The 25618-nt window shown below is 45.3% G+C and overlaps 1 protein-coding gene across 1 annotated transcript in view; it reads right to left on the reverse strand.

Annotated features, from left to right (window-relative positions):
• Window positions 1–1827: 1827 nt before the first annotated feature.
• Window positions 1828–25618, reverse strand: part of LOC119394126 (glycine receptor subunit alphaZ1) — a 164159-nt gene continuing 140368 nt past the window's right edge. The window contains exons 3-7 of the mRNA XM_037661375.2: window positions 24034–24101; window positions 19658–19970; window positions 18893–19027; window positions 16960–17321; window positions 1828–6336 (exon numbers count right to left, since the gene is read on the reverse strand). Coding sequence (XP_037517303.1) covers window positions 6136–6336; window positions 16960–17321; window positions 18893–19027; window positions 19658–19970; window positions 24034–24101 — 1079 coding nt within the window. The 3' untranslated portion in view covers window positions 1828–6135. The remainder of the gene's footprint in view (window positions 6337–16959; window positions 17322–18892; window positions 19028–19657; window positions 19971–24033; window positions 24102–25618) is intronic.

Consider the following 25618-nt stretch of genomic DNA (forward strand, 5'->3'; position numbering starts at 1 on the left):
CATACGACGACGAAACAGCAGGTGATTGGTAGGGAACGTTTATTCATTTTTGACAGGGGAAACATTGTCCGTTGATTAACCAGCCCAAGCATACCTCCTTGTCTACGTATAATTTAGACAACTTAAAAAAAAATAGCAGCATGTTACACACACTGTAACCTTTGAAGGCCTGCTGCCTACTTGGTAATGCATTAAGTTATACAATCATGTAGTAACGCGATCGTGCGGCGTAACGAGGACGTCATGTTGACGTCACAAATTTTGGCGATCTGTGACGTAACGATGACGTCATGTCGACTTCACAAATTTTGGCGATCTGTGACGTCATGATGACGTCACACAGTGATGTCATCGTTTGGCTGGCGAAGGTTACGGGGCGCTTTGGATGGCGCCTTGAGAAACCGTGCGAGATTGCGCGACCTACCTCTCAAAAGTATTGCGCAAGTCTTTGCGAGACCTTTGCTAGATCTTAAGGTCCCGCAATGTCTGGCAAGAATTCGCGCAAGTCTTGCGGAAGGGAGCGCTCTCGTCTGAAGAGATTATGTGGAAATCTTTTTTTTCCTTTGTAGCGGAATGACACTAACAATCATTGAAAGAAAGAAGTGACTTTTAAGGGCTCGTTTTTCTTTGTTAGACACAATATTAATGGGAACTAACAGACAACAATGTTAGTTCCCGCTAACAATCATTGTAGCTGGATTTGACATAATTTCAAGATGTCGAAATTTTCTTTGGAGATGGAGTGCGACAACATATGGCTCTACGCGCACGTGGTTTGTACGGAAGCATTTCACTGTGTCCCGCAATTTCTAAGCGGTTAGCCGTCAACGACATGGAGAGGCGTACACTGAAGTCGTGGAACAAGGACGCTTGGCTTCTAAATGCGTTCAGTAGGTTATGTTCGAACTGCGTCGTCACCTGCAGATGAATACTTCTCTTCCCATTCATTTAAGAAACTTGATCAAGCTGGACTGTACTTGTCGAGCGCTTGGACAGTTGTTAACCTGAGTTGTGCAGAATTGCGCCCATTGCATTTATGATGATCGATTTATGAGGATTTATCATGAGCCTTATATACCTCATCGTTCGGTCCAGAAAGGTATCCCCCCCCCCTTTCACCACCAATCTGCCGGCTACCGAAATAAAAGTTATTTCTCTCTGTGTTAGCGTCTTCCCAAATGGTACATAACGCCGAGACCTCTCGAGCATGGCTCGAGGAAATGCGAAGCCGAAGCGACAAATAATAAGCGTTAGGAGGTCTTCACGAAAAGCAGGTGAATTTAAAAATGAATTCACTTGTGAACTTGAAAACGTCCCTTAATCTGTTCCAAAACATAAGTGTTAATGTCAACAAAGAAACACTTTGAAAACAATGCCAACGAATACACTTTCATGGATGCCGAGTAGCTTTCGCCTTAAATCGCCTTAGCGTTAGTCGAGGGAACCCAGGGATTTTTTTTTTTTCGCATCTTCGTCCCACTTTTCATCCGTTAGCTCACGGAAAGTTTCGCGGCAACAAATTTTAGGTGGTCTAGCAGCAGCCACTGTAAATTCAAAAAAAAAAAATAAAGACGCTCCGGCAGCACTTACCTTTTTGAAGGAGCAGTTTTGACAGAAGCAAGAACCGCAAAAGTCCTTTATTTGGCAGGCACTAACTGAAAACTAATGTGCCTGATTGCTCTTGTCTTAAAGACAGTAACGGGTTCCTTAAGCAGGGCTTCATGTTATTGTGCCGAGTTCATATAAGCTAATCCGTTCGCGAGCTTCACATTGGAACACCACCAATATTTATGAAGAATGCTTTTACTACTTTGACACAGAAGTGGAAAACATTTTTTTTATTAAAAACTTCAACACCGAAATATCGAAACAACACTCACTGTGAGCAATGCACATAAGAGAAGACACGAACTGTGACTGGTGGAAGTGTGAATGTGAGCATGATTTGGCGATACGAACTGTGTGAAGGATTCAACGGACACAACACAATGGGAGGTCTATCCATCCTGGTATAATCTTCTAACGAGCCCTGATTTGCGATTACGTGTACCTGTGCTTCAACCGTACCTGCGCCGCTCTTTAACCAACCATAGCGGGCAGCGGTTAATACAAAATTAGTGTTTTGAGGGCTTTAAGGAAACTGCCTACTTTCGCTTGATATACGTGTTCTTCAAAGGCATATGCTGACCGTTCAAACGTATCATACGTCTATCGCCCAACGCAATTATCCCGCATAAAAGGCTTATAAACACCCTTTTCAAAATTGGCATATGTGTTCTTAAAGCTCTTTGATTTCGCTATAGACATCGTTCTCAATTTCTTTCTTTTACCAGCTGAGGAAACGAGAAAAACTAGAGGATTATTTACTGCTGGCCTTTTTGTACACACAAGTCTAACAGAAAGCTTTACTAGCGTCTACGCAGTTAAATGTAGCGCCTGACATATCACGGCGCATAATTACAATCAAATTGTTAGCCAAGTGGGCATCATGTAGCCTTGAAAAGAACCAATGAAAATTTAGGCCGGAACGCCGTTGTCCAATCCCACACAAAAATTCAAAATGACATATACTTTAGCGTTTCCCATTATATAAAATGGAAAATGACGTATAGGTAGGGGAAAATGTCCGAAATTCTGGTTCGAAATTCCAGCACATATAAGAGACCAAACTCAATGTGGGGACTTGAAGGTACGTCTCCACTCGAATCCTGAACTGACGAGTTCGAAGTTGCAGCTTAAATGTGAGAGTTCCTTTCCAAGAATATCATTAACGGTTTCTTTTATATAAATATAGTCTTAGTTCTAGTACTGCTCGATTGTAATAATTCGCACCTACGAGCAAAGTCTTAGTGCACAGTATTTCGCAAAGGTGAACTATTGATTGCAACAGGAAGGTCTCTATATATGCTTCTGGTGATACAGCTGCGATTGTAGAATGTATTGAGATCATGTCATCGAAATATGTCACACAACCTTGTTCCCATTTTACCACCAGTATATTTAGTACATGTTAGTACATGGTAACTAATAGTAACAAGACACTGGTGTTTCGCTCTGCCTACGAAAGAGCCTTTCGCCTATGAAAGAGCAGCTAAGATGCGCCCAAGTGTGATCAAAGCAGTTCCAATGTGCAAATTTACAGGTTTTAATGTAAAAGTAAGTGCGTTTATTGATAGAAGGACCACATGACATTCAACGTCGGCTGATAACAGCATGAGCAAATATTGTCTGCGACACACGTTCGAGAACCTTTATCGATGGCATTTTCTATGTGCTTCTTAAAAGTACAAGTAATCGAAAGTAAGCGTTCTTGCTTTGATATAGTTGAAGAATGATAGCTCAAATATAAGAACATTGGTTTTATGACCGCGAGATATCAAATCGCATTATCCTTTACTTGCGCATCATGGCGCCCTCTTCAGACAAGGTGTCTAGCGCATATCGCATTAAAGTACTCCGTCCTTTGGCGCAAGCAATGTATTGTTTGGTTCGCGACACCAGCTTCATGGCGAAATATATAAAACAATTACAATATTAATGCCAACATCATGGCATTATTACTGTAAGCATCTCATTGTTATTAAGGCATATCATATATGCAGCATGAATGTTGCAGGGATAAGATGCCTGTAATAAGAAAAGGCTGTCATTTCGAGATTTCGTACATTCTTCCTGGCTATACGGATGCAGTTGATGAACATACAACGGCTATTGACGGTTACTAGGGACACTAAACAACTACGCGGATATCTGCGCGATCGCCTTGCCGGTATCCGTTCCTGCAACAAGTAGCCGAAAATATCACCGGATGCCCCGCTCGGCTTCACGAGAAACTCCACACTTTCCTCTGCAAAGAGCCAACGATACACGTGAAAAGGAAAACACTATGCTTTCTTCCAGCGGGCACGTTCATTTGACTAGACGACACGACATATGCATTGGAGAGACAACAATGCGTCATAAGGGTGTAGCAAAATACACATCATGCTCGTAGAGATGTCATCGTGGTTCTCAAAGCCCAGGCATGCAGGCAAGTTTGGTCCCACCAGGTGCCTTGTGGTTTGGTCGTCAATCTTCTCTACTGCTTCAAACGCGAAGTCCTGCACAACTTCGATTATGTTCGCTATTTAAAAAGTGAGGGCTTCGGTGACATTTTCGTGTTGACACATATGTCTGTCGCCGAGCAGTGGTGGTATCACGCACGCTACCAGAAATGCTCGGTGCTTTGAACTGTAACCTCGCTGTGCCTTTGAAAATTAATACATGGTGATTTTCGCTCCGGAAAAAAAAAATTGCACCGTGCCCATGCACGTTCCAAAATGATTTGGTGGGTTATGATGTAGCGTGGCTGACGCTTTAATGTTAAACGTAGAAGGTTGACTTACGGTAACGAGTCTGTATTTTCGCGAGGGTTACGTGAGAACCGCCGCAGGGAAATGCGTTGTGTTTTGTGCCGACTATTTCTCAACGAGGTAATATCAGAAGAGGCAGCGTATAACTCTTTGAAGGCGCCACATTACAAATGAAGCAGTACCGCCGATACGTTAAAAAATGCTGTAGCCGTTTCTGGTTCTACATTTGTGACTGAACAGTAAATGGGTTCCTGCTGCTAGGGGCTGCCACTTGATATTCCCGCTGCGGATCATCCTTGTGAAAGAAGGATTGTCCTTCAGGTTGTTTCGTGTGCATCTGCCTTCTCACAGTGATTCTGTCAGGATGAAGCTTTACTGCTCAGAGAACACATGGGAGGCTTTCAACAATAAAGAAAGCACTGTGCGACAGCAAAGTCCGTTAAAATTTACAAATCTCTGAAGCTGAATAAAAAACAAGATAATGTGTCTGAGGACGCCTTTAAGAGAGCAGCTCAGCTAATGTGCATCTTATTCAGCCCATTAGCTCCACACAAGCAAAATTAACTTGGGCTAGAAATGCTTCATTAAGGTTAGTCAAGCAGCACACACAACCATTGTGGCACTTTAATCCCTAGTTGGTTTCTCTCTCACATAAGCCGCAGAATGACAAAGTATAATTCCTAAAAGCAAAAAAAAAAGTTCGACATAATATTAGCTTGGTGCATCAATGTGGCTTGTTGCAAAATATCGTGGTTGTGACGTTGACTCCATTGAGCGCCTGGTTTGTTGATACACATGAGAAATATGTTTAAAAGCAAACCACTGTAAGCGGACTCCGTTTCAGCAAACAGAACCGATCAGTACAACAAAACGAGCCAGAGGACGCAACCTGCTCTGCTTCTTTGTCAGTAGAACATAACAGTTAATAAAAAAAAACATTTTGTGAATACGCTGTTTGCAATATCATCGCTCTCATCGTTTCCGACAGTAATGCGCTGGCAAGCAACAGGCTTAGCAACGCAGAGTAAAGTAAAAAAAAAAGTTCAGTTGCTGCGAGTACGCTCCCATACATGCCAGGCAAAGCTAACCATAACAAAACTTTAGCTACCTCTGCGCGATGCCTGATGGTTAAGAATGAATGGACGAAAACAGTAAATGTAATGGAATCTTTGTAAGCCAGCGGCTGCATCAGAAAGTAAAGTGCTCGCTGTCACCGTAATCAGTCTTCTACACGCACTGCTTATTGAGAGATATAATGCAGGTCTGAAGAAATACATAGAGTTAAACACCTATGCTGCTTGCCAAGGTACACAGGCGTATTCCATTTGTGCCTCCTTCTCACACTGCGACTCTCAAGAGATGGGCGTGTGACACCGATTACGTTTCACGAATTAGTAGAGACTCAAACTTTCTCAATCGATCGACGTATGATTGCAAGCACACGCTGCTCGGTAAGGTGACGTAACCGACTGAAACATCTGTCTGTGAGTTCGGATATTTAACTAGATCTCCTCATTTCATCCGCCACGCATTGCAGAATCCGGCGTCGCTAACACTTCTGTAGTTAACATCGACAATCGGCATGTACTCGTAGCACAAGTCTAGAGAGAACGTTTCCGTAGTGCGAAATATACCAAAGTGTTTCTTGTTCCATTCCTTGTCTTTTTTTTCTTTGTTTGGTCGACAGGGACCATGTTTGCCCTTTGACCCTGTTGACCTTCCGGCAAAAAGTCTAACTTTGAGAGGTCAACGCGTGTCGGGTCAAGACGCCTTCGTCTCGGTCTCAAGTGAACTCGCTCATGTAGAGGTAGTAGAACCAGTAGACGACGTTGAAGACGAAGAACACGAACGGAAACATGATGCGACACACTTTGTCTACGTTCTGGGACCTCTTGAGGTTCTTCTGAAGTTCCATGTGGCCGCGCGTCTCGTACTTGGTGGGACCTTCCTCGCCATCTTGTTTTTCACCGCTTTTCCGGTTCCGCTGCGCAAGTGGAAGGGGCAGGTAGGAACAGAGTACACAAAATGAAAACTTTGTCTTTACATTAACTGAGAAACGCAAAGAAAGTTCGTTTAGGCTGCTCGCACTGCTTAACACCCGAACACGTTGATTTTTAATGATGTCACTTATATCAGTTAACCTGCCAAGTGTTATTTTCCAGTTGTGCCAATACACGTGGAAGCAATGAAACGCAACGATGACACAATGAAATTGCTATTGCAACTTATAAGGGTACTCGCTTCATCAAAACACTGAAAACACGAGAAGACCCCGCAAATCTGGCTTCCTTTCGTCAGAATAAACGATGAATTAAGATCATACGGCTTTTTTTCCTCTTTTGCAAGTTAATCGGCCATTTACACGTCACCTCTGAGTCGGCACAGTCGATCCAGAAATTACAGTCCGCAAATGTAAAATTTAAAGAGTAGCAACGCTTTCTTTCAGTATCTTTCAACTGTACTAAGTTGTTAAGACAACTCGGTCAGTGCTAAAGCAAAGTGAAATATTTTTTTGGCTTTCGTAAATCCTTTTTTTTTTACGTTAAACATGTTTTTGCGCTGCGAAAAGTTCTTGCATGCTGTATAATAACTTTGTTTCGCGCACAATTCACGCAACATTTTAAAATAAAATCTTATTTCAGCTTACAAGAATACGACAATTACTGGAGAAATATGGAATCGCTGAACTGGCATACACAACATTTCACTAGTATCAGCAGTTTCTCTTCAAAAGAACTGAAGATACCTTTGTCAATCTTGACTGCTGAAAAAGAATAAAAAAAAGAAAGAAAACGTTTTAGGACATGCAACATGCACGGCAAGCATCGAGACTGATGTATGCACCTGGTGCAATCCTAGCGCAGGCGTTGTAGAATAAGAAAAAAGAATCCCGCGAAATATAATCAAGGTTTGTGCTAGGGAAACATCATTCTAAACACAGGTCGAAATGGCAGGCAGCATCGCATAGCAGGTGCTTTAATAATGCACACAAGATCCCGCCCATTTCGTTTGCCTTCCTTTCCGAAAACTAAACATAAAAAGTCACCTAGAAAGGAATAAGAATCATGACTTCAAAGTTACGATATGAGTGATCTCGGTAGCCGTTAAGGCAATATGCAGAATAGCATCCGGTCGCTTCATACAGCTTACAAAATCCAGGAAATACCGGTGTTTCACATAGTACTGCCTATTTCTCGCACGACTGGTCGCACTTCAACGAAACGCAAAGAGAAGAATAAAAAAGACAGAGAGAATAGAAAACTCAAGACGTAATTATCGTTAACCTAAAGTTTGTTAAGCACGTACAGGCCTAATTTCGTCGCGCTGTAAAGGGCGAATTGCGCAATGGCCGCCGATAAAGTTTTACTGCCGGAGACAAAAAAAGCTGCGGTTAACGGGCACTTTACAAACTTTTCCCGCCCACGATACGACGTCTTCACGGTTCGGTTTAACGCTTAGCGCGAAGTTTCCAGAACGGCCCCGTCAGAACTTCGTTCCCTTTGGAAAAGTGCGCGTTCTCTTCAACGCTTCGCTTCAGCGTCAAGTTCGGCGGCGCGGTCGGCGTCGCACGTCATTAACGAGAAACCCAACCTCGGCTATTACCAAATGAGGCCGTGAAGGCGTGCTTTCCAAGCACAGCACGTAAATAATGCGGTCAGAGCACGTGAGTTGAACTTTACGGGATACGAGCGAGCGGTTTGCAGGCGGGCTTTGTTTTCCGGAAATGGTTTTGATCACTGCACGCAGTGACGCTCAGATCAGACGCCCGAGAACAAAAAAAAAAAAAAGGATAAATATGGGCAGCGATATGCACGGCGCCAGAGAAACAAGGTGAAATTAAACAAACCACGGCTGCGTGAAGGAAGTACACTGAGCGTGTTAAAGTTGCAAACGTGGTGATTTTGACGTGTTGACTTGCGAAACAAGGAGGTCGTGATAGCGCTGGGAATGTGCACACAGTGCTTGTAACTAAAGCTGACCTCTTCTTCATCTGCTTCGGCGTCCCAGGTTCGGTTCTTGCAAAGCTGAAGAAACAACAATAGTCAACGCTTAAAAGAAAATCAACGCCAGAACGAGTGCTCGAAGCTACGCGCAAATTTGGGCGCATTTACATAGTTGCGCCTCAGTGCTGCTGGCCATCAAGGTGAGGTAACTCAATAGGAGCGTGAGAACATGAGCGCACTGATGATGACGATGACCTCTTGCTTATGGCGCTCACCCACAAAGGGGGATGGGCCAAGAACCGGGCGGCAGGATCTTTGACTGAAGTACTTATGAAGCTAAAGACAAACGCTGTAGCTTTAGACTAAAAGAGAAAAAAAAAACATAGCTTATACTTGAAAATTCCATAGAGCAAACAGTCCGACTATGAGATGTGATGTTTGACGGATGTAACAACGGGTTGTAATTAATAATGAAAATAAGCCAATATACACTAGCATGGTAATAATTTTGTTTCCTGTATGTAATCAAACACTGCAGAGTGAGACACTGATTGCTGTTACAGAAAAAGAAAATGTGCTGTAAACATTGGAGTGGAAAGCGCGGACGCTCATGCGATGAGCCTGAGATACATAGAAAGAAATGATTCCTTGCGTGAAAATATAGTCATGACTGAAAGGTCATTAGTAGGGGTGTGCGAATATCAAATTTTTCGAATACGAATCGAATACGAATATCCACCTTCGAATATCGAATCGAATATCGAATATCAAAGGAAAAATGCCTTCACAGTAACAATATTTTATTTAACATGGAGCTTTTTTAAGAAAAGAAACATTAACAGCCTGACTGGCAACACAACATACACTGCTATCTCCAGAACACAATGTCTAGGCTAGCACAATGCACATCACAACACAAACAAATATCACGGCACAATGAAAGTAATGACTAGATGTTATCATGAAGAAATATGAGTTGCTCCACATGATCAGGAGCAGGCGCTCCCTTCTAACAGAGACAACCCCCCCCCCCCCCCCCCCGCCACTGAAAAGGCACGCTCGCTTGGAACAGAAGTGGCTGGTATAGGAAGGTACATGGGGCAAAGCTTTGCTGCAGACTGGGGTATCTGAAGGTGCCTACAGTCCGCCACCAGTCACATGGGCCACTGTCTTACTGCAGAAGTGGTCCCGCATAGTGAACGAGTGGTAGTGCGGCACGTTACGGCCATATAATATTGAAAATGAACGATTACATGATTGCCAATAGCGCTGCACGTCGGAGATGCACCAGCAATAGATCATACGTATTGGGGCGCTCGTCGCAGGCAGATATCGTGCCTCCGTGTACTTACGATGTGTATCGCTCCTCTCTCTCGGCAACGTTTTTAGCTATACGAACGCAGCAGAAATGTGGAAGAGGAGTTATTTGATGCATGATAATCGAATCGCACATTCGAATTTTTCGAATATTCGAAGTTATCGAATATTCGAAACTTCTCGAATAAACGATTTTCGAATCGAATACGAATATTTCGAGTGTAATATTCGACGAATATTCGAAACTTTCGAATATTCGCACACCCCTAGTCATTAGTGGGGTCCTTTAATAAATTTTCAGTCATGAAATTCCTCTCTCAGTTTAATATAGAACCAATGGCCGTCAGGGTCATTGCAGCGCATGTGCGAAAAAGCATCTATCCCGAGCAGTCCTTGCAGGCGTTCGTTTCTTTTCTTTTCTTTTTTCTTTCGGTGGTTTCGGGTTCATTACACCATTTATTTCGGAGAAATTTGTCGTAGCAGATGTCAAATGAAGTTGAGCATCTTAGCATGCTATTTTGAATTAAGACAGGCCCCGGATAAAAAAATTCACCGACGATTATGATACTGCCTAATGCAAATTCTGAGCGCACCTTTGTGTTGGGGCAACTTCAACTGCGTTTGAAGTTTTGGCTTTCCACAAAGTATCGACTACGCCGGAAATCACAATTTTTGTGAAGTAGGGCAGCACCCACTACGCCATTATTCGTCTTTCTGGGGATAAGCGGGGTACCCGCTACATCTGTAAGGTCTTATGTGCACTTTGTTGATGCTGCATTTGGCTGATCACGATGAAGAACTATGGCTGAGCACTTTGCAGTGGGTGGGAAGAAATAAACCACACACTCGTTGCGCAATTAGCATTGTGTGATTACTGGTTGCTATTTTACTCTTCTGCCACGCTATATTACATAGGTTAACGCGATTCCTTGCCCGACATGATGCCTGTATAGGGTCTTTTTGCAAATGAGTTTCAAGCACCAGCGTGGTTCTGTAGTAGAACACCCAACTGCCACGCAGAGGACCCGGGTTCAAATCCCGTTGGATCCTGGGTATTTTCTTCTCATTTTATTTTCTCATGTCTATCGGTTACTTTTCCATGTCTGTCGGTTACGCCACCGACGGCGAGGGCAACGGTGACGGCGACGCCGCTCAACGCAGGAACGGGCGCCTAAGAGCTGCGCTCTAAGAAAAGCAAGCAATAGAAAGCCACAGGGTCCCTCTTGCATTTACCTAAGACGGCTGGGAGGTGAAAGCCATCATCTTCTTTTTCCCTTCTCAGTCGATTGTATTGACAGCCCGCCTCCCTCCCGTAGGCTTCCTGCATTCAGCGTGGTTTTGCACTGCCTCCGGGATCGGAGGCACTGGAAGCTTTCTGCACTTCACGTGGTTTTGCATTGCCTCCCGGATCGGCCCACCTTTTACCAGGCGAGGATGTCATGTGATAACGCCACCATGTGACTTCACAAATTTTGGCGAGCTGTGGCGTTATGATGACGCCATAGGGTGACCCCTCATATGATGATTTTTTGCAATACTCGCCATACGGATAAGCTGCAGACATACAGCGGGATTGTGATGGTGACCCCCACACATAACACTCGTCAACGCAATGAAGGTTGAAAAAAGAGTGTGCCTATTTGCTGACAATACATCTGGTTTTCGCGATGCTGTTAGCAGCTAAGAGCGAGCATGCAGGACAGAGAACCATGCGGCGAACTATATCCAGCCTACAACTTTGAATCTATCACACTCAATCTATCACACTGAAAGGGGTATTCAGACGGGGGAGAAATGCTCGGGGAATGAAGGCGGAGCCTAGTGACGTCAGCTCGCGAGGAGAAGTCTCCACAAATGCCCCCTACTCACACGGACGGGGCGAACGGAGGGGGAGACCAGTGTTACCAGACTACTCCCGTGGCTTGTACCGCCCGTTTCACCAGCTGCTGACGACGATGACCCCAGCTACCGATGACCCCAAATGCAGACTGGACACCCACTACCGCTCTCTGCAGGAGCAAGTGCAACAATGTGGCCAAACAAGAGCTCGAAATTCCGCCACATCCCCCACCGCCGGGGGATCGTTTGTCCTTTCGGGGAAAAGGTCCCCGTCTCCTCCGAGGAGCCGCGGGGGGGGGGGGGGGGGTTACGCCCACTCGCTAATCCGTGACGTCGCGGTCACGTGATCCGCAATCCCCCCGTCTCCCCCGAGCATTTCTCCCCCGTCTGAATACCCCTGAAGGAGCGGTAGATACACGGTCCGCCAGCGATTAAAAATCGTCGAGTTTTGTCTCCGAATTTCATAATAGGCGCCACTTCGACGCTGCTTCATTAGTCATTCGGTGTCAGAAACAACCTGCAAGTGGCTTTTACGGAACGGTAAAATGCGATAGAGGCGAGTGCTTCAGCCAGAGACATTAGCGTCGTTTCACTTCACTTAGATGAGGCGACGCGGCTTGTTTGATAATCGCGTGCACGGATTCTGTCTGTCACGACATACTACTTCGCGTACACGCGAACATGCAGGCAGTCTCTTGTATGACCAGTTTCCACACAGTCAGTAAACAATAACGCACCTTCTTCGCGTAACTGCAGGTGGAAATGGCGCCCTCGTCTGCACCGCTTATACGGCATCGTGGCTCGAGAAAGCAGCTTCAAGCGCGCAGCACCGCGAGATACTATCACTCGAAAACTATCGACAAGTGACTGTCATCACGGAAAACAATTACTGCCACAAAATGGGCGTTTACACTTCTATCACGCACCGGTAGCCACAGTGCTGTACACCTAAATGGAAGCGTTCCGGTAAAGTAGTGGTATCACGGCACTGCCGCCCTGTAGAGCGTATGAAGCTCTCGCGTAGCGTGACGGTGCATTTTCGTGACCAGAAAAGTTATCGAAAGACCCTGCTATTTGCTAACGTCTGCACTCCTTAACTGCGTTTCGTAATCTGGAAAGTCGTAAGCCTCCTGTGGGTTAATTCAAATCAAGTAATGGGCAGAAGTTTAATCGAATCTTGAATAGCACTCTGGGAACAGATTGCTAAGCCACTGTACTGTCTAGCAAAGACGATACATTCGTATTTATTTACGCATTTTGCTCTTAGGCTGGTATCGCGGCTTCTCTCACATCGTCACATCGGAGAAAATGAACAGGCAGAAATCGAAACATATTATGAGAAAGGCTCCTGTGGGGCACCCCAAACGTTGATACACTCGTTTTTAAAAAAAAATAATTTTCCTCGGTGTCCGGATCTCTTCTTTTAATATGTTTTTATCCCGACCAGATGGGCTTTCGTCATACTCTCGATTTCATATCTAAACGTGATAAAAGAAACAAGTCGGGGGCGTAACCAGGGGGGGGGGGTTGACCACCCCCCCCGAAATCTTTCAGCTTTGCTTGCATATATACACACGCACACATACAAACGCACGCACGAACATACATAAAGTATGGTTGAACCTCACCCCCCCCCCCCGAAAGAAATTTCTGGCTACGCCCCTGAAACAAGTTCATTTGACATTTACGTATTTTTAAAAGCAATCCCACTACAATACTCGTTAAAAAAAGATAGCATAATGTGCTAATGTTAGCAGATTGTGGTATGTTTCGGCCTGATCTTACTCATTACCATAGATGTTCGTATAATTAATCGAGCGTCCCAATGAAGTTCTTTTACTTTGGGACTCTCGTCAGCATAAAGGCGTGCAATCCTGTAACTACTCCTTTGAAACTAATGAATCTGAATCTGAATCTGCCGTTTTGCGCTGTTATGTAGGAAGACGCTGATGACGACCTTAGTGTTATTGTTAAAGGGACACTAAATAGGAAAGAAACTTCACTCGTATTAGTAAATTAACGTTTCGCAATACCAGAAGCTCCGCTCTTGCCTCGAGAAAGCGCTTGGTAAAACAGAAAACGTACAAAAAGGAAACGCAAGTGGCGACGCCTTATTGAAGTTCCCTCACCTGTTCACCATGATGGATGGAAAGTCCTTTCTTAATAAAGACGTCGTGAAATTTCACAGCCTACAGCTAAGGCCTACGTGGCCTTGGCTGTCAGCAAAATTTAACTACATTTTATTCCGAGTGGTGCCAATGCTTTTAACAAAGCAAACTTTAGGAGGTTTCGTTGAGCCACTATAGCAAAATTGCGAAAGAAACTCGAAATACGTGACGTCACACTGACATACAAGTGCTGAGGCTTCTGGCGAAAAATTGAAAAGGAAGACTGATCTTCATTTGTTTTTTTAGTAATACCCTTATGATGAAGACGTTAAGGATAACAGAATTATCAAAGAATAATTTATTGCTATAAACTGATTCAGCGTTTTACTTTAGTGTTATTTTAAGGCAAAATAAATTTTATACTGAGCGTGTGACATGGCGGCAAACGGCTTTCGAAGGTAACTTCAACGAAGTATTTTCTCCTCCATTTACGCTGATCGCGAAAAAACGGATATTTCGCATGAATTTTTCTTGTCCTCAACGCATCGTCACTGCGCCCTTACAGTCGGACAAGCGCGAAAGAGTCATGATACAGAATCTGCGAGGACGACAGCGTCAAAATGTACGAGCCAGCAAGTTTCTGCGTAATGAATTTTGCCACTAGAAGTTCTGTGGTGTTGGTGCGTTTAAACGTGTCTACAGACGTTTCTCACTTGGCTATTTTTGGGGTGTTATCTGTTGGCGCCATCTGTGACACTGCACGTTGTCCTTGCAACGTAGATGTGTATATACATACACAATCTCGCTGGCACTTTTTCGCTTTTTTTATTTTCACCCCGCCTGTGAGTCGGTGCTTCGAAATGTCCCCTTTGTGAATTTTTTGGTTGTTTTTTTTTGCGGTGCATATTTACTTCATGACTTTTCCCTGTTTTTGTAGGCGTGAATTCACACATTTTCTCCAGCTATGACCTTTAGAGCTCTTGGAACTCCGATGTTGCAATTTCTTTACTGCTTGACAGTATTTCGTCTCTACCCACGTTATGCGCACTAATATTCCTCGTCTTGCACTCTGCCTCATCTTGGGGGAACGCCGTTGCTGCCCTCTCTTCCAACAAATGCCGGTTTTTTTACGCGATCTCACATAAGCGCTCTGGAGACATACCCAAAATTGCGCCCTCAGCCGGAAAAGAGTCATACTTCAGAGATTACCGTAAATCACCTTCCAAGTCATTTCTCGACCTCGAGGGTAACGACAAAAAAAAGCAAGAAAGAAGACATGGGCGACTTTGATAGCCCTTTCTGCAGCGTGGATGAGCGCGAACGTTTGAAGAGGGCTTTTAGAAACGAATTTCGGTCTCGCGGGTGGCGTTATCCATCTCTACCCGCGATGACACAAGGGTGATACGCGAAGACGCGGAAGTCATAAACTTGCTTCTCGAGATGACCTACACGCGCATGCGTGGTTACGCCAATAGATGATTCACTTGCTATCGGCATGGAATGGCTTATTCACACGAGGAGTAGACCTCCTAAATTGTCTATACGTGCAACAGCCTGACTGTTTGCGGTTTGAATTGGTTCGGTGGTTGTTCAGTCCCAGGGGTTAAATTTTTTTCTCCGGTGGTTTTTTATACACGCTATGTAAAAACCCTTGGAGCTCTAACCAGATAATCATTACTCTTTCTTTTCTTGCGTAAGTGAAAATGCTTTGGCTGTATAGGAATGTATCCGGACGAGACGACCGTACCAAATTGTGCAGTGGCAGTTGGATGTCTTAAAGGAGGTGTTACTCAGTTTATGCATGTATTCCTGATGCCTGCAGAATTCTTTTTCTTTCGTATGGCAGCATATTCACCGAATGTTAAATAGATATATGCCATAAACGCATAGGATAAATAAGACAAAGTCTGAGCATTTCTTCGTTAGCCCTTTCATTCGCGGCAGAGCAATTTGTTGACGCATGGATTATGTATACAAAGATGACCCAACCAGCTTTTCCAGAAGAAAGCTATCACTGAGTTATATGCGCTTACGCTTTCACGTTTCGGTACTTGAAAGCAACAGCTTAGGTAACCATGGCCAGCAAAGAAAAAATCTACTATAACCAATTAAAGAATAGTTAAGCGGGCCACATTCGATGTCTGCAGAATATTTTGCATGTCCAGTGCCCGAGGGCCTTGGAAGCCGATTGCCACCGTCGCCATACCCGTTTGCTTTTCTTCTGTAAAGCGTGCTCTGTCTTTCAAACGATCTTTATGAGTCGTAACGAACTTTAAAAAGGAAGCGAATTATTTCAGAAACGTGGGAGCAGTGTTAGCTTGCTTTTTCGTAAATCACAATCTTATACGCATAAAAGAAAACAACAAGATTACGATGTAAAACATTGTTAGAGTGCGAATGTTATGGGTAAAAATAAAACATTTCTACATTGCACTGTTTCAAATGGGAAAGATCTTGAGCGACAGACCTTCCTTTGAATACAGCAAAGCAGTTCTGTGGAATCCCGCTAGTGAAAATTGGCATCCAATTTTCCCAAGGAAATACACTTGGATTTCGCCGGAGTAATCTATACCCGGCACCAACACCTATTCGAAAGGTTGGTCCCAGGTTCGATACTCGGACCAGGACAAATTTTTGTCAACTAAGAAGCTTTACTTTCAGAAAACTCCGTATGGATTCGCTGTGGATTTGTGCTTCAAACGGGTAGAGGCAAAATTTCCATTTGATGGATCTTTCCTTAGTACTGTGACACTCCTAGACGTACTTCGCGGTCTTTATGTTGTCATTAATGATTACCACTGTACCGGCATATGTTAGAGGAAGGAAGACAGGTCGCGCAGGAGCTGAAAGCATGAGGAAATGTTAGATAAAGGCAAGCTAAGTGTACCTTAAAATAAACTCTAAGAAGGGAAGTTATGTGCCACCACCACATTGCTGCTACCACTGCGGCCACAACCACCACCGCCACCACCTGTTACCGCTACCACCACCCCTACTGCTAACGTGGGTTCTAGAAAATGGCAACATAATGGTGAAATAAATACAGAACATTTCCACTGCTCACACGCAAAGAGCCAACTAGTGGTTTCTTGTCAAGCCAGTTTAATTGCCCTGCCTTTCTTTTCTCTTTTCATGCTAAGATCTTTAGTTTCTTATCAATACACAATGTAAGAAGCAGCAGTAAACGAAGTGGGGTTAATGTGTAAGGTTCAGTTCCGCGTTGGCTGGGCGACTCATCGAGAAAGTTACGAAAGATTAAGAAATGTTTCGATAGAGTATCCTTCTTCATATAAAGGCCAGTGTTACTGAAGAGAACAGTTATTACAGCAAAAAGAAAAAAGGTGCGTTATGCGTCGGACTATTTCTTTAACTGAGAGACCACTGAAAAAAGAAACTCACATGGAATATGTTGATGGACTTGCGAAACTCCTCGGGGCGTAGTTTGCTTCTCGAGAGGTAGTTGACTAGCGTGAACTCTAGCAGGGCTCCGAAGACCATGACGGAGCAGGCGCCTATCCAGACGTCGATGGCTTTGATGTATGACACGGGCGGCAGCTGGGTGCGCACACCGGACGCAACGGTGGTCATGGTGAGCAGCGTGGTGACTCCGAGGGTGACTCGCGCGGGCGTGGCGTCCACGTTGAGCCAGAAGGAGACCCATGAGATCATGACGATCAGAAAAGTGGGCAGGTACGTCTGTATCAAGTGGTAGCCGTTCTGGCGCTCCAAGGTGAACGTAGCATTGAGGAAACTGAACACGCCTGCGAAGGGGCGGACGAGCAGTTCGCGCTCAAGTCTGTACGGTATTAGATACTTCTAACATTTAGAGTCTTGTTTTTTTATGTAACTTACATAAAAGGCCGTGTTGAAGGGACACTAAAGAGCAAAAACGATTTTTCTCATATTAGTAACTACTCGTTCGCGACAGCAAAAGCACCACGCTTGATGCGAGAAGGTGCTTAGTAAGCGAGAAAACGCGTAAAAAGAAAATGTGCATGGCGATACCACCTTGAAGTTTCTGCACTATTCGCCGTGACGCCGCATGTTTTGACGGCGCCTACTAGGAACTACGTAGTTCCTGATAGGTAAAAAGGAAGTGCATTCTCCTCTGAGGGGGCCATAGACCTAACGTACCAAGTTTGGGGAAATTCTGTTGAGCCAATGGCGCCAAAATACGGTAGATACATTTTGAAATCCGTGACGTCACGAGGGGAGTTTCCGGTGCGAAATTTAAAAATGAAAGTTTGAACTTGATTTTCTCCTCCCTTAATAAATCTATGATGGCGAAATTAACGACATTAGAGTTCTCAAAGTAAAATTTATCGATCTAAACAGATTCATTGTTTCTCTTTAGTGTCCCTTTAAATGATACCTAATATGGGAATTTCATTTTACAAGGGGTTTAAAGTTGTACGAGTTAAATTAGTTCTTACTTAACTCATCCCAAACTTTATTTTTTTTATTGGACCGGTCACTGGCCTTTAGGCTATCGGTCCGACTATTTTTGTATCCAATTTTCCTAATCATGCAATAATAAAAAAATAAAATCCTATTTTTTGGCTGATTAAAAGAAGAAGAAGATACTTCCCGTTAAGACAGTCCACCCATTCATTGGTGTCGGCAAGATTTTGTCTCGGGGAATGCGAATCCTTGTTGCATCGCGGCGGGGGGCGGAGGGGGGGGGTTGAAAGTAAGGCCTAGGGGGGAACGTGCCCCCCCTTCACCCCCCTGCCGTCCATGCGCCCCTTGGTCTTGGGCTAGCAGGCTTTAGAGCGTAAAGGTCTACACTCTCTGTCTAGTCTCGCACGTCGGCGAGTGAATTCACCTCCTTACGCAAATAGTACTTACTAATTACTATCACTACGCTCCCAAGATGAGCAAAGCTTTTTAAGGTGATTTCGCAACTGTGAATACATCGTCAGCTGGCTTTGCCTGGCATTAATAAGAACACTAGTTAACACAATATGAGCTAGAGCATTCGCAATCTTCAAACGGCTGGGAGGTATTTTTGATAAAGAATTAAGTTGCTTCTTAACAATTAGCTGCCCGAATGCGCGCAGTGCTTTTTAAGCACTGATTTAATACAGAAGAGATGCAGTGGACTTATTGCTATACCGACTGCTACTTAACAATGTGGATCGAATAGGTTCACACTGTGAATAGTTCACACTGCGAATAGTTCAAACAACATCTGACGCTTTGAGAATAAGGAGCACGTAGTTGACGTTGTAGTTAACATCACAATTGGGGCGCTGAGAAGGCTAAAAAATATATGCTGCAATAAATAGAAAGAATCTACGCCTTTGGTGAACACAAAACTGATTCCACCCACCTGTGTCGATAGCCCGGTTGTAATGTCCGTACGTGTTGTGGACAAGGTCAAACTCGGGAATTTCGATGGGCCGTTCAAGCACGATGGGGTCCGTGTCTTGCCAGGAAATTGCTGTTTGTTCAATGGTTTGGGCATCTGCAAGGTTTAGGTGAGACCATAGTAGCTATACGGTCAATAAAAACACTGTCACACACGGATTCATTTATTTATTTGTTGACTTTGATTTGCTTTGGCAGCCGACCTCATCAAAAACCCCTTATTCTGACAAAAGCATCAGTCACAGCTTTTTCGCCTCAGTGAGTATATTGCCTAGATTGACTAGATGCAATACTACGGGGGCCTCCAGTAGAAACTATTATATCGATATTTAATTGCTTGGCGCAGGCAATGTTTTGAGCTGCAATTGTGTTGATTGCTAGCTTGCTTAGGAAACATGTGAAGTTCGACAAACCTACTTTTAGACATTTCCTTGAATGCATGTTTTGCATTATATTGCGCATAACACATTTTCAATGCTCCCATGCAATCACTCTACGATTATGCTTTACGACGAGAAATATAGAAAAATTTTTAATATTACGAGACAAACTGGCAGTATTCGCTAGCTTCCCTCCACACAAAACCCGCTGTTCTCTACGCTGCCCCTTCCTTACAACATTAAGTTATCTGGTACAGACATTTAAATTCACCAAAGCCGCTTCTCATTCACACAGTCTTATCTCTTGAACGAAAGTTAAGGCGCAAGTGACGGAGACTGCTGCTCACAGGGTCCAAGCAGAATGTGGCACCTCTGCGTGTCCAGGGGAAAGTGCTTGAAGGACATGAAGCAGGCGAGCCGCAGAGTGAGGCGCATGCTGAACAGCACCTCTCCGTCGGGACCCAGCTTGACCAGCTTGTTGGGCACAGTGACGTAGTGGAAGCTGGCCTCCTTCACATTGCGGAAGAACAGGTCGGGCTTCCAGATCTTGCCCATGATGTCCTCGCCATTGATGGTCACCGGCGTGGTAACGCCGTACTTGCTCACGTTCAGCCGCAGGTCCTGCCAAGACTGGCGCAGGTAGATGTCCATGCCGTATTCCTACGAATCATCGTGAAGCATCATCATCATCATCCTCATCATCGTCAGCCAGATTACGCACACTGCGGGGCAAAGGCCTCTCCCATGTTCCGCCAATCAATCAACCCGGTGCTGTGCTTGCTTCGGCCACGTTATCCCCGTAAACTTCTACATCCCATCTGCCCACCTAACTTTCTGCCTCTCCCTCGCGCGCTTGCCTTCTCTTGGAATCCGGTCTGTTACTCTCAATGACCAACGGTTTCCTTGCCTTCGCGCTACGTGCCCATGCCCATGTCTTCTTCTTCTTCTTGATTTGGACTTAGAGGTCCTTAACACCCGTTTGTTCCCCGACCCACTCTGTTCTCTTGTTGTCCCTTAAGGTTACACCAATCATTTTCCTTTCCACGGCATAGACACGCCTCGCCTTCTACACATCACGGGAAACATAAGGAATAAGCATAAAAGCGCGCGCGCGGACTGCCTGCTCAGTTTTATGTTCCCGCATTGTATCTTTAAGGCTGTAACTTTGCCTACTTTTACGACCTGGCGCCAACGGTAGCAATGTACATTTCCTGATAAGTTAGAGCAAGTGTAACTTGAAGCTTACATAAGGAACAAACAGATGCTCAACGGAAGCGTAACACTTTGCGCGCCCTCTCCTCCTCTTTTTGCTAACAGCTGTTAGACCGAAGCAGCGTTACCCGCGTCAAAGCCCTTCTGGCGTTACAACGGGCACGAGCCACAACAACGATGAATAAGCACATTTGGTGATGGAGGAGAGGGAGAACACGTCTTTATTGAGGAGGAAGCAGCAGCTACTTGTACAGTCGTCACATTCTCTCCTATTTAGCTCCTCCTTTGGTATTTTTTTTTTCGACTAAACAGCAGAAAGTTCACGACAGCTGGACGTGACAAGGTCCAGTCGCGAAAGAGGACAAAATGACCAACCCCCCCCCCCCCCCGCCCTGCTTTCTACGTCGCATCATTTAGACCGAGCGTCGACGCAGACAAATAGCCGGCTGCGTGCTTTCGACAGCGAAACGGCTTCCGCCGTCGCCAACGCAACGGGGAACCCGTCTCCCTTCTGGAAGAGCGGACGCATGACAGGAACTATTCCGACGCGCGCAGGCCCTGGCGATTCTGAACAGGAAAGGAAAGAAAGAACAGAAAAGGATGGACGGGATGGCGGGGAGTCGTCTCCGTTGAGGCTTCTCTCGGGGAGCAAAATTCCTCAACTGTTTGGCGTACGGGTTGGTTATGTTTGACCTCGCCCGCAGCGCCAGTCTCATTTCCTCGGTGCAACCGTATCGCCGCTTCCTGAGATTCTCAGAGGCAAACAGAGCTGGCGCGCACGGCTTCTTCTATCGTCTCTTTCACCGCCAGGCGCCTCGGTCTTGCTCAGACTATCTTAACGCATGCGAGACGTCAAGCGGCGAGGAAAGAAACGAAGGAGCAGCCACGGGTTATTACTATAAGGTTTCGCCATTTCCGTGCAGGCTTCTCTCTTCTAGGAAGGCGTAAGCGACCTTGAGCCTATGTGTCGCTGTGGCGCCCTGTTGCTGAGGCACTTCAAGGCACTTCAAGAATTTGCAAAAAATGGGCCTGCCGCGCGTGTCCTTGGTGCAGCCTGTTCGTACTGGTGACAGTATTCGCACCAACCATATTGTCATCGGGTGGCATGTCGCCTAAATACTTGCTCGTCAAGGCGAGACGCAAGGCGTAGGATACCAGAGCGTAAACAATCATTTTACTGCGCGATTAACGATTGATGCGGCATGTCAAGCGGTCAGCCTTTCCTTCGCGTCAGTGTGCGACTTGAGAAATTTCACAAAAAGAGAAAACCTTTTTTTTTTTTGCTTTCGCGATTACAAAATGCGAGACCCGTGATTACAGCTCTCTGCTTGTAGGCGTGCACGAACAAACAACAATAAAGTGTTCCCAACCGTCACTAAGAGCGAAATTCTGAATATTTAGAAATTCTAGCTACTGTCCTTGCTGTAAGCAAGGAAATGTGCGAATAAAAGCAAGCAGGAGATGAAAAAGAGAGAAAGAGAGAGCTAGACACGCTGCCGTGAAGTATGCAAAGATTTCGGTGGCTGAAAGTCGTAGTGGCGATACGTGGAATCACTTTCCAGTGTTTGCCGCACTACATGAGGTTTCAACCTCGGGAAAAGAAGGAACGCGAAGATCCTGCCTCGCCCTCAGCGTCTCAACGTAGGACTGCTGTTTTCGCGCAATCGAGTTGCAACAGTGAAACGACGCGCCGACTTCCGATACAGCCAGCGCGTCGAAAACGGTCACGGACTTCAATGGCATGCACGTCGTATCGAGTGTTGCTCTCTCTGCTTCCCTCGTAGCGGTACCCGTGCCGAGAAACGTGGCTGCTATCTCGCCAAGACTGGCTCGTGGCGAGGGCTGGTGAAACGTACTCGTAGGCTCGATTCCTGTGGAGCGCACGCCGGCGTGCCGACGTCTCACAAAATGCCGTGCAGATGGCACAACTCGGCGCATTCTAAGTCCGTACGAAACCGTGGAGATGGCGCTGAACGAGAGTACTTTTCTCTGACGGCTCTCCTCGTCCACGAAAACTGCCTGCCGCACACTGAAGCACGTTTCGCGCTAGCCGTTGCTATCGCTGCACTTCGAACGGAAAGCAACGCGGCCCCCGTAAGCGCGTACGCGTTTGGTGCTTGGGAACAAGTTGGCGTGCTCCGTGGCTGAAGATTTCGCTACGCGTGAGTCCAATCACATACGAACATTCGCAAGTGCTGCACTTGTTTGTCGAGAGAGCGGGGAAGATGCAGAGTTCAATTGTTGTTGCTGAGAGCTCGACTAGTTGGTTTCTCGAATTATCGAACATACTTACAGCGTTAAGGATAAGCTATATTTACACGAAATGCACAAGATAGGCGCTTGTACCAGTTCGCATACTTACTGTGCTTCATTCACTTCGTAAAATTAAAAAAATAAATGATGTTTCAAGATATAATTAAGTTGACCTAAACTGTACGTCAGTTTATGGGGGCGCCGTTGTGGGCGTTTCCGGATTAAATTTCACCACCTGGGCACTGCCTCTGTGCAAAGCTTCGTGCGAAACCTGTGTAGTTCACATGGTGTACCTAAGCCTCTTCTGGACTCACATATGTAACACCGGCAACACCCAGGTGCCTCGTTTGAAGCAAATACTCCTACGATCGTGGTCTTTCCCGTTACCGCAGCTCAACCTTCGCAGGTAGATCGGTATCGCGTACACAAGACCTTTACTGGACAAAACTGCAGGAGCTGAGAGTCCAGAACGTACTTGCGGTGAAGTTCATATAGAGAGCATCGTTTATGCGAGTGCACCCTGATGCGAAGAAAAAGGAGAGCAGTTATTACACGCGATTAAGTTGTACTGGCCCGTCAGTCTCAGGAATATCCTCGGCCTACGCACAATTACCGCAGTATAGGCACAAAATAAATTACTCGAAGCGAGCGATATCCTTGAACATGACTAAGAATAGCTTTCGCTATTTAGTAGAAGTTCAGCGTATGTATTTGATTGGACCGGGTATTGTTGCCCTATACGTGACTCCAGGTGTCATCTTATTACGTGTTCATGAGACTGGATGTCAAAAGTATTGTAATTCATATTTGAAGAAAGCGCGAAAGAAACCACAATACAGACAAACGAAGGGAACAGGACGACGCGCTATTAGTAGCTGAAGTCCTGTCCCCTTCGTATCTCTGTGTTGTCGTTTTTTTTCGCGCTTTCTTCAAATATGAATTTGAACCAACCCGCCCAACTGTCCCTACTAATGCAGTGTAGTTATGTGACTGGTCTATGTATACTAATGTGTAGCGTCATGCGTCAACATATTCCGTGTTCGTCTGGCTGTACTTAGCGTCAACTTTAGCGTAGCCATGTGACCGGACTTTTTGCCTATGTGACCTCTAATGATTGGACTTAGACTTATATTAGCTGACTGTATGTTGCGATTTCAAACCAACACCCCATATACGATACATATCAAAAACCATCTACAAAATAATGTCAAGCATGGTAACTTAATATGAATGAACAATTTCGCTTCAGAACACTTACCATGTTGTTCGCGTTGACAGGCCCTATGCTGTTCACGTATATGTTCACTTTGACGTACGTTGGATGCCCTAAGATAACAAAAGAAAGAAAATAGAAGTACATTAGCATCACACTGAGGCGACGTCGAAAGCCAGAATCGTACAAATGTAACTTAATAAAGTGGCTGACTGGGCTAGTTGGTTGTGCATACTTAGGGTTAACAGCGCGAAAATAAGACACGGCGGACAGGAAAAAGACGAGACAGCGCTTGTCTCGTCTTTTTCCTGTCCGCCGTGTCTTATTTTCGCGCTGTTAACCCTAAGTACGTACAAATGGTGTGAGATAAGGCGCAGCGGTATCTGCTTACGTCACAGACACAATGCGCCATCATGAACTCTGTCAAGGAGTAAGCAGACAGGTATAGACTCCACAGCGCAAACCATTAGAAATTGGTAAAGCAAGAAAAATGACACAACGATGTATTTTGTCAAGTCTGGTCGACGGATGCGGTTTTGCTACTATAGCGACTTCTTCAACAAACCTCGATACAGCCACGTCGTTAGGGTGTTTAGCAGTGCCCGTTTACTGTACGGTATATAGAAAAATACTGTAACGTCGTTATCAAACAGGTCGTAATTCTTACCTGAAAGACCATGCAATAGCCACTATGTCCATCTCATCATGTGACTGTGCGCATCCAGAAACTCGTGCAGATAAAATGTTTTCGGATCGCAGCGCATCTAACGGGGAACGGTAATGCCGCAGCAAAAACTGTGCGGTATTACCGTCCGTGCTAAAACACTCCGTCTTCAGACTGGGCTCTTCAACTAATGGATCGCTTTGTCGCACGAGAGTTCGCTCTTTTCTGTGTTTTTAATTTCTTCACGCGACGCACCTCTGGGTAAGCTTTCTGTTTTGACTGATTGCGGGAACGTAAAGGAGCGCGAGGCAAGCACGGTAACCAGCACTTCATTTGTACTGGTCGATTGATGGGTCCAACTTCGAGCGCAACTTGGGCGGTGTCCGTTTCGGGAACGTGTGAGGTAATTGCTTCGCTCGGTAGCTGATGGCATAGTGAGGCCAGTCTTTCCGGCGAACGATGCACTCGCTGCTAAATCAGAAACTACGACGAATGACTCTTGCAACCCCGCCGTGTACGACCTGAGCAACTTCCACAAGGCTTCTCTCAAGTCCCATGCAGAGAGAAATAGCAAAGCTCCACGGTACGTTTGCTCTCGGGCCTTTAACTCTGCTCGATTAGTCGATGGAACATAGCACACTCCGGAAGCAATTACAGAGCTTGATATTTCGCTGCTTTTTTGTTGCTCAATGCTCGCACCTAACTAACGCGTACAAAGCTGGTGGGCTCTTTATGGTAATCTTCTACTTCAGACTGATCGCTTTTATTATCATTTATTTTTGCTGAACATTATTACACCGGATGTTCTTGGAAGTGAACTTTCTCTTCTGTATTCGCATCCCGTTTCTTTTCTACGGAGCCGCATGCGGCGATTTGCCTTGTTTTGCTCCGTTTGGTTAGGTGTTCCACCTCCGAATCGCAATTTCTCACTACAACAATCACGTGGTCGAAAGCAGAAGTGGCCTG

Source organism: Rhipicephalus sanguineus, chromosome 5 (genome assembly GCF_013339695.2).
Source record: "Rhipicephalus sanguineus isolate Rsan-2018 chromosome 5, BIME_Rsan_1.4, whole genome shotgun sequence".
Lineage (NCBI taxonomy): Eukaryota > Metazoa > Arthropoda > Arachnida > Ixodida > Ixodidae > Rhipicephalus > Rhipicephalus sanguineus.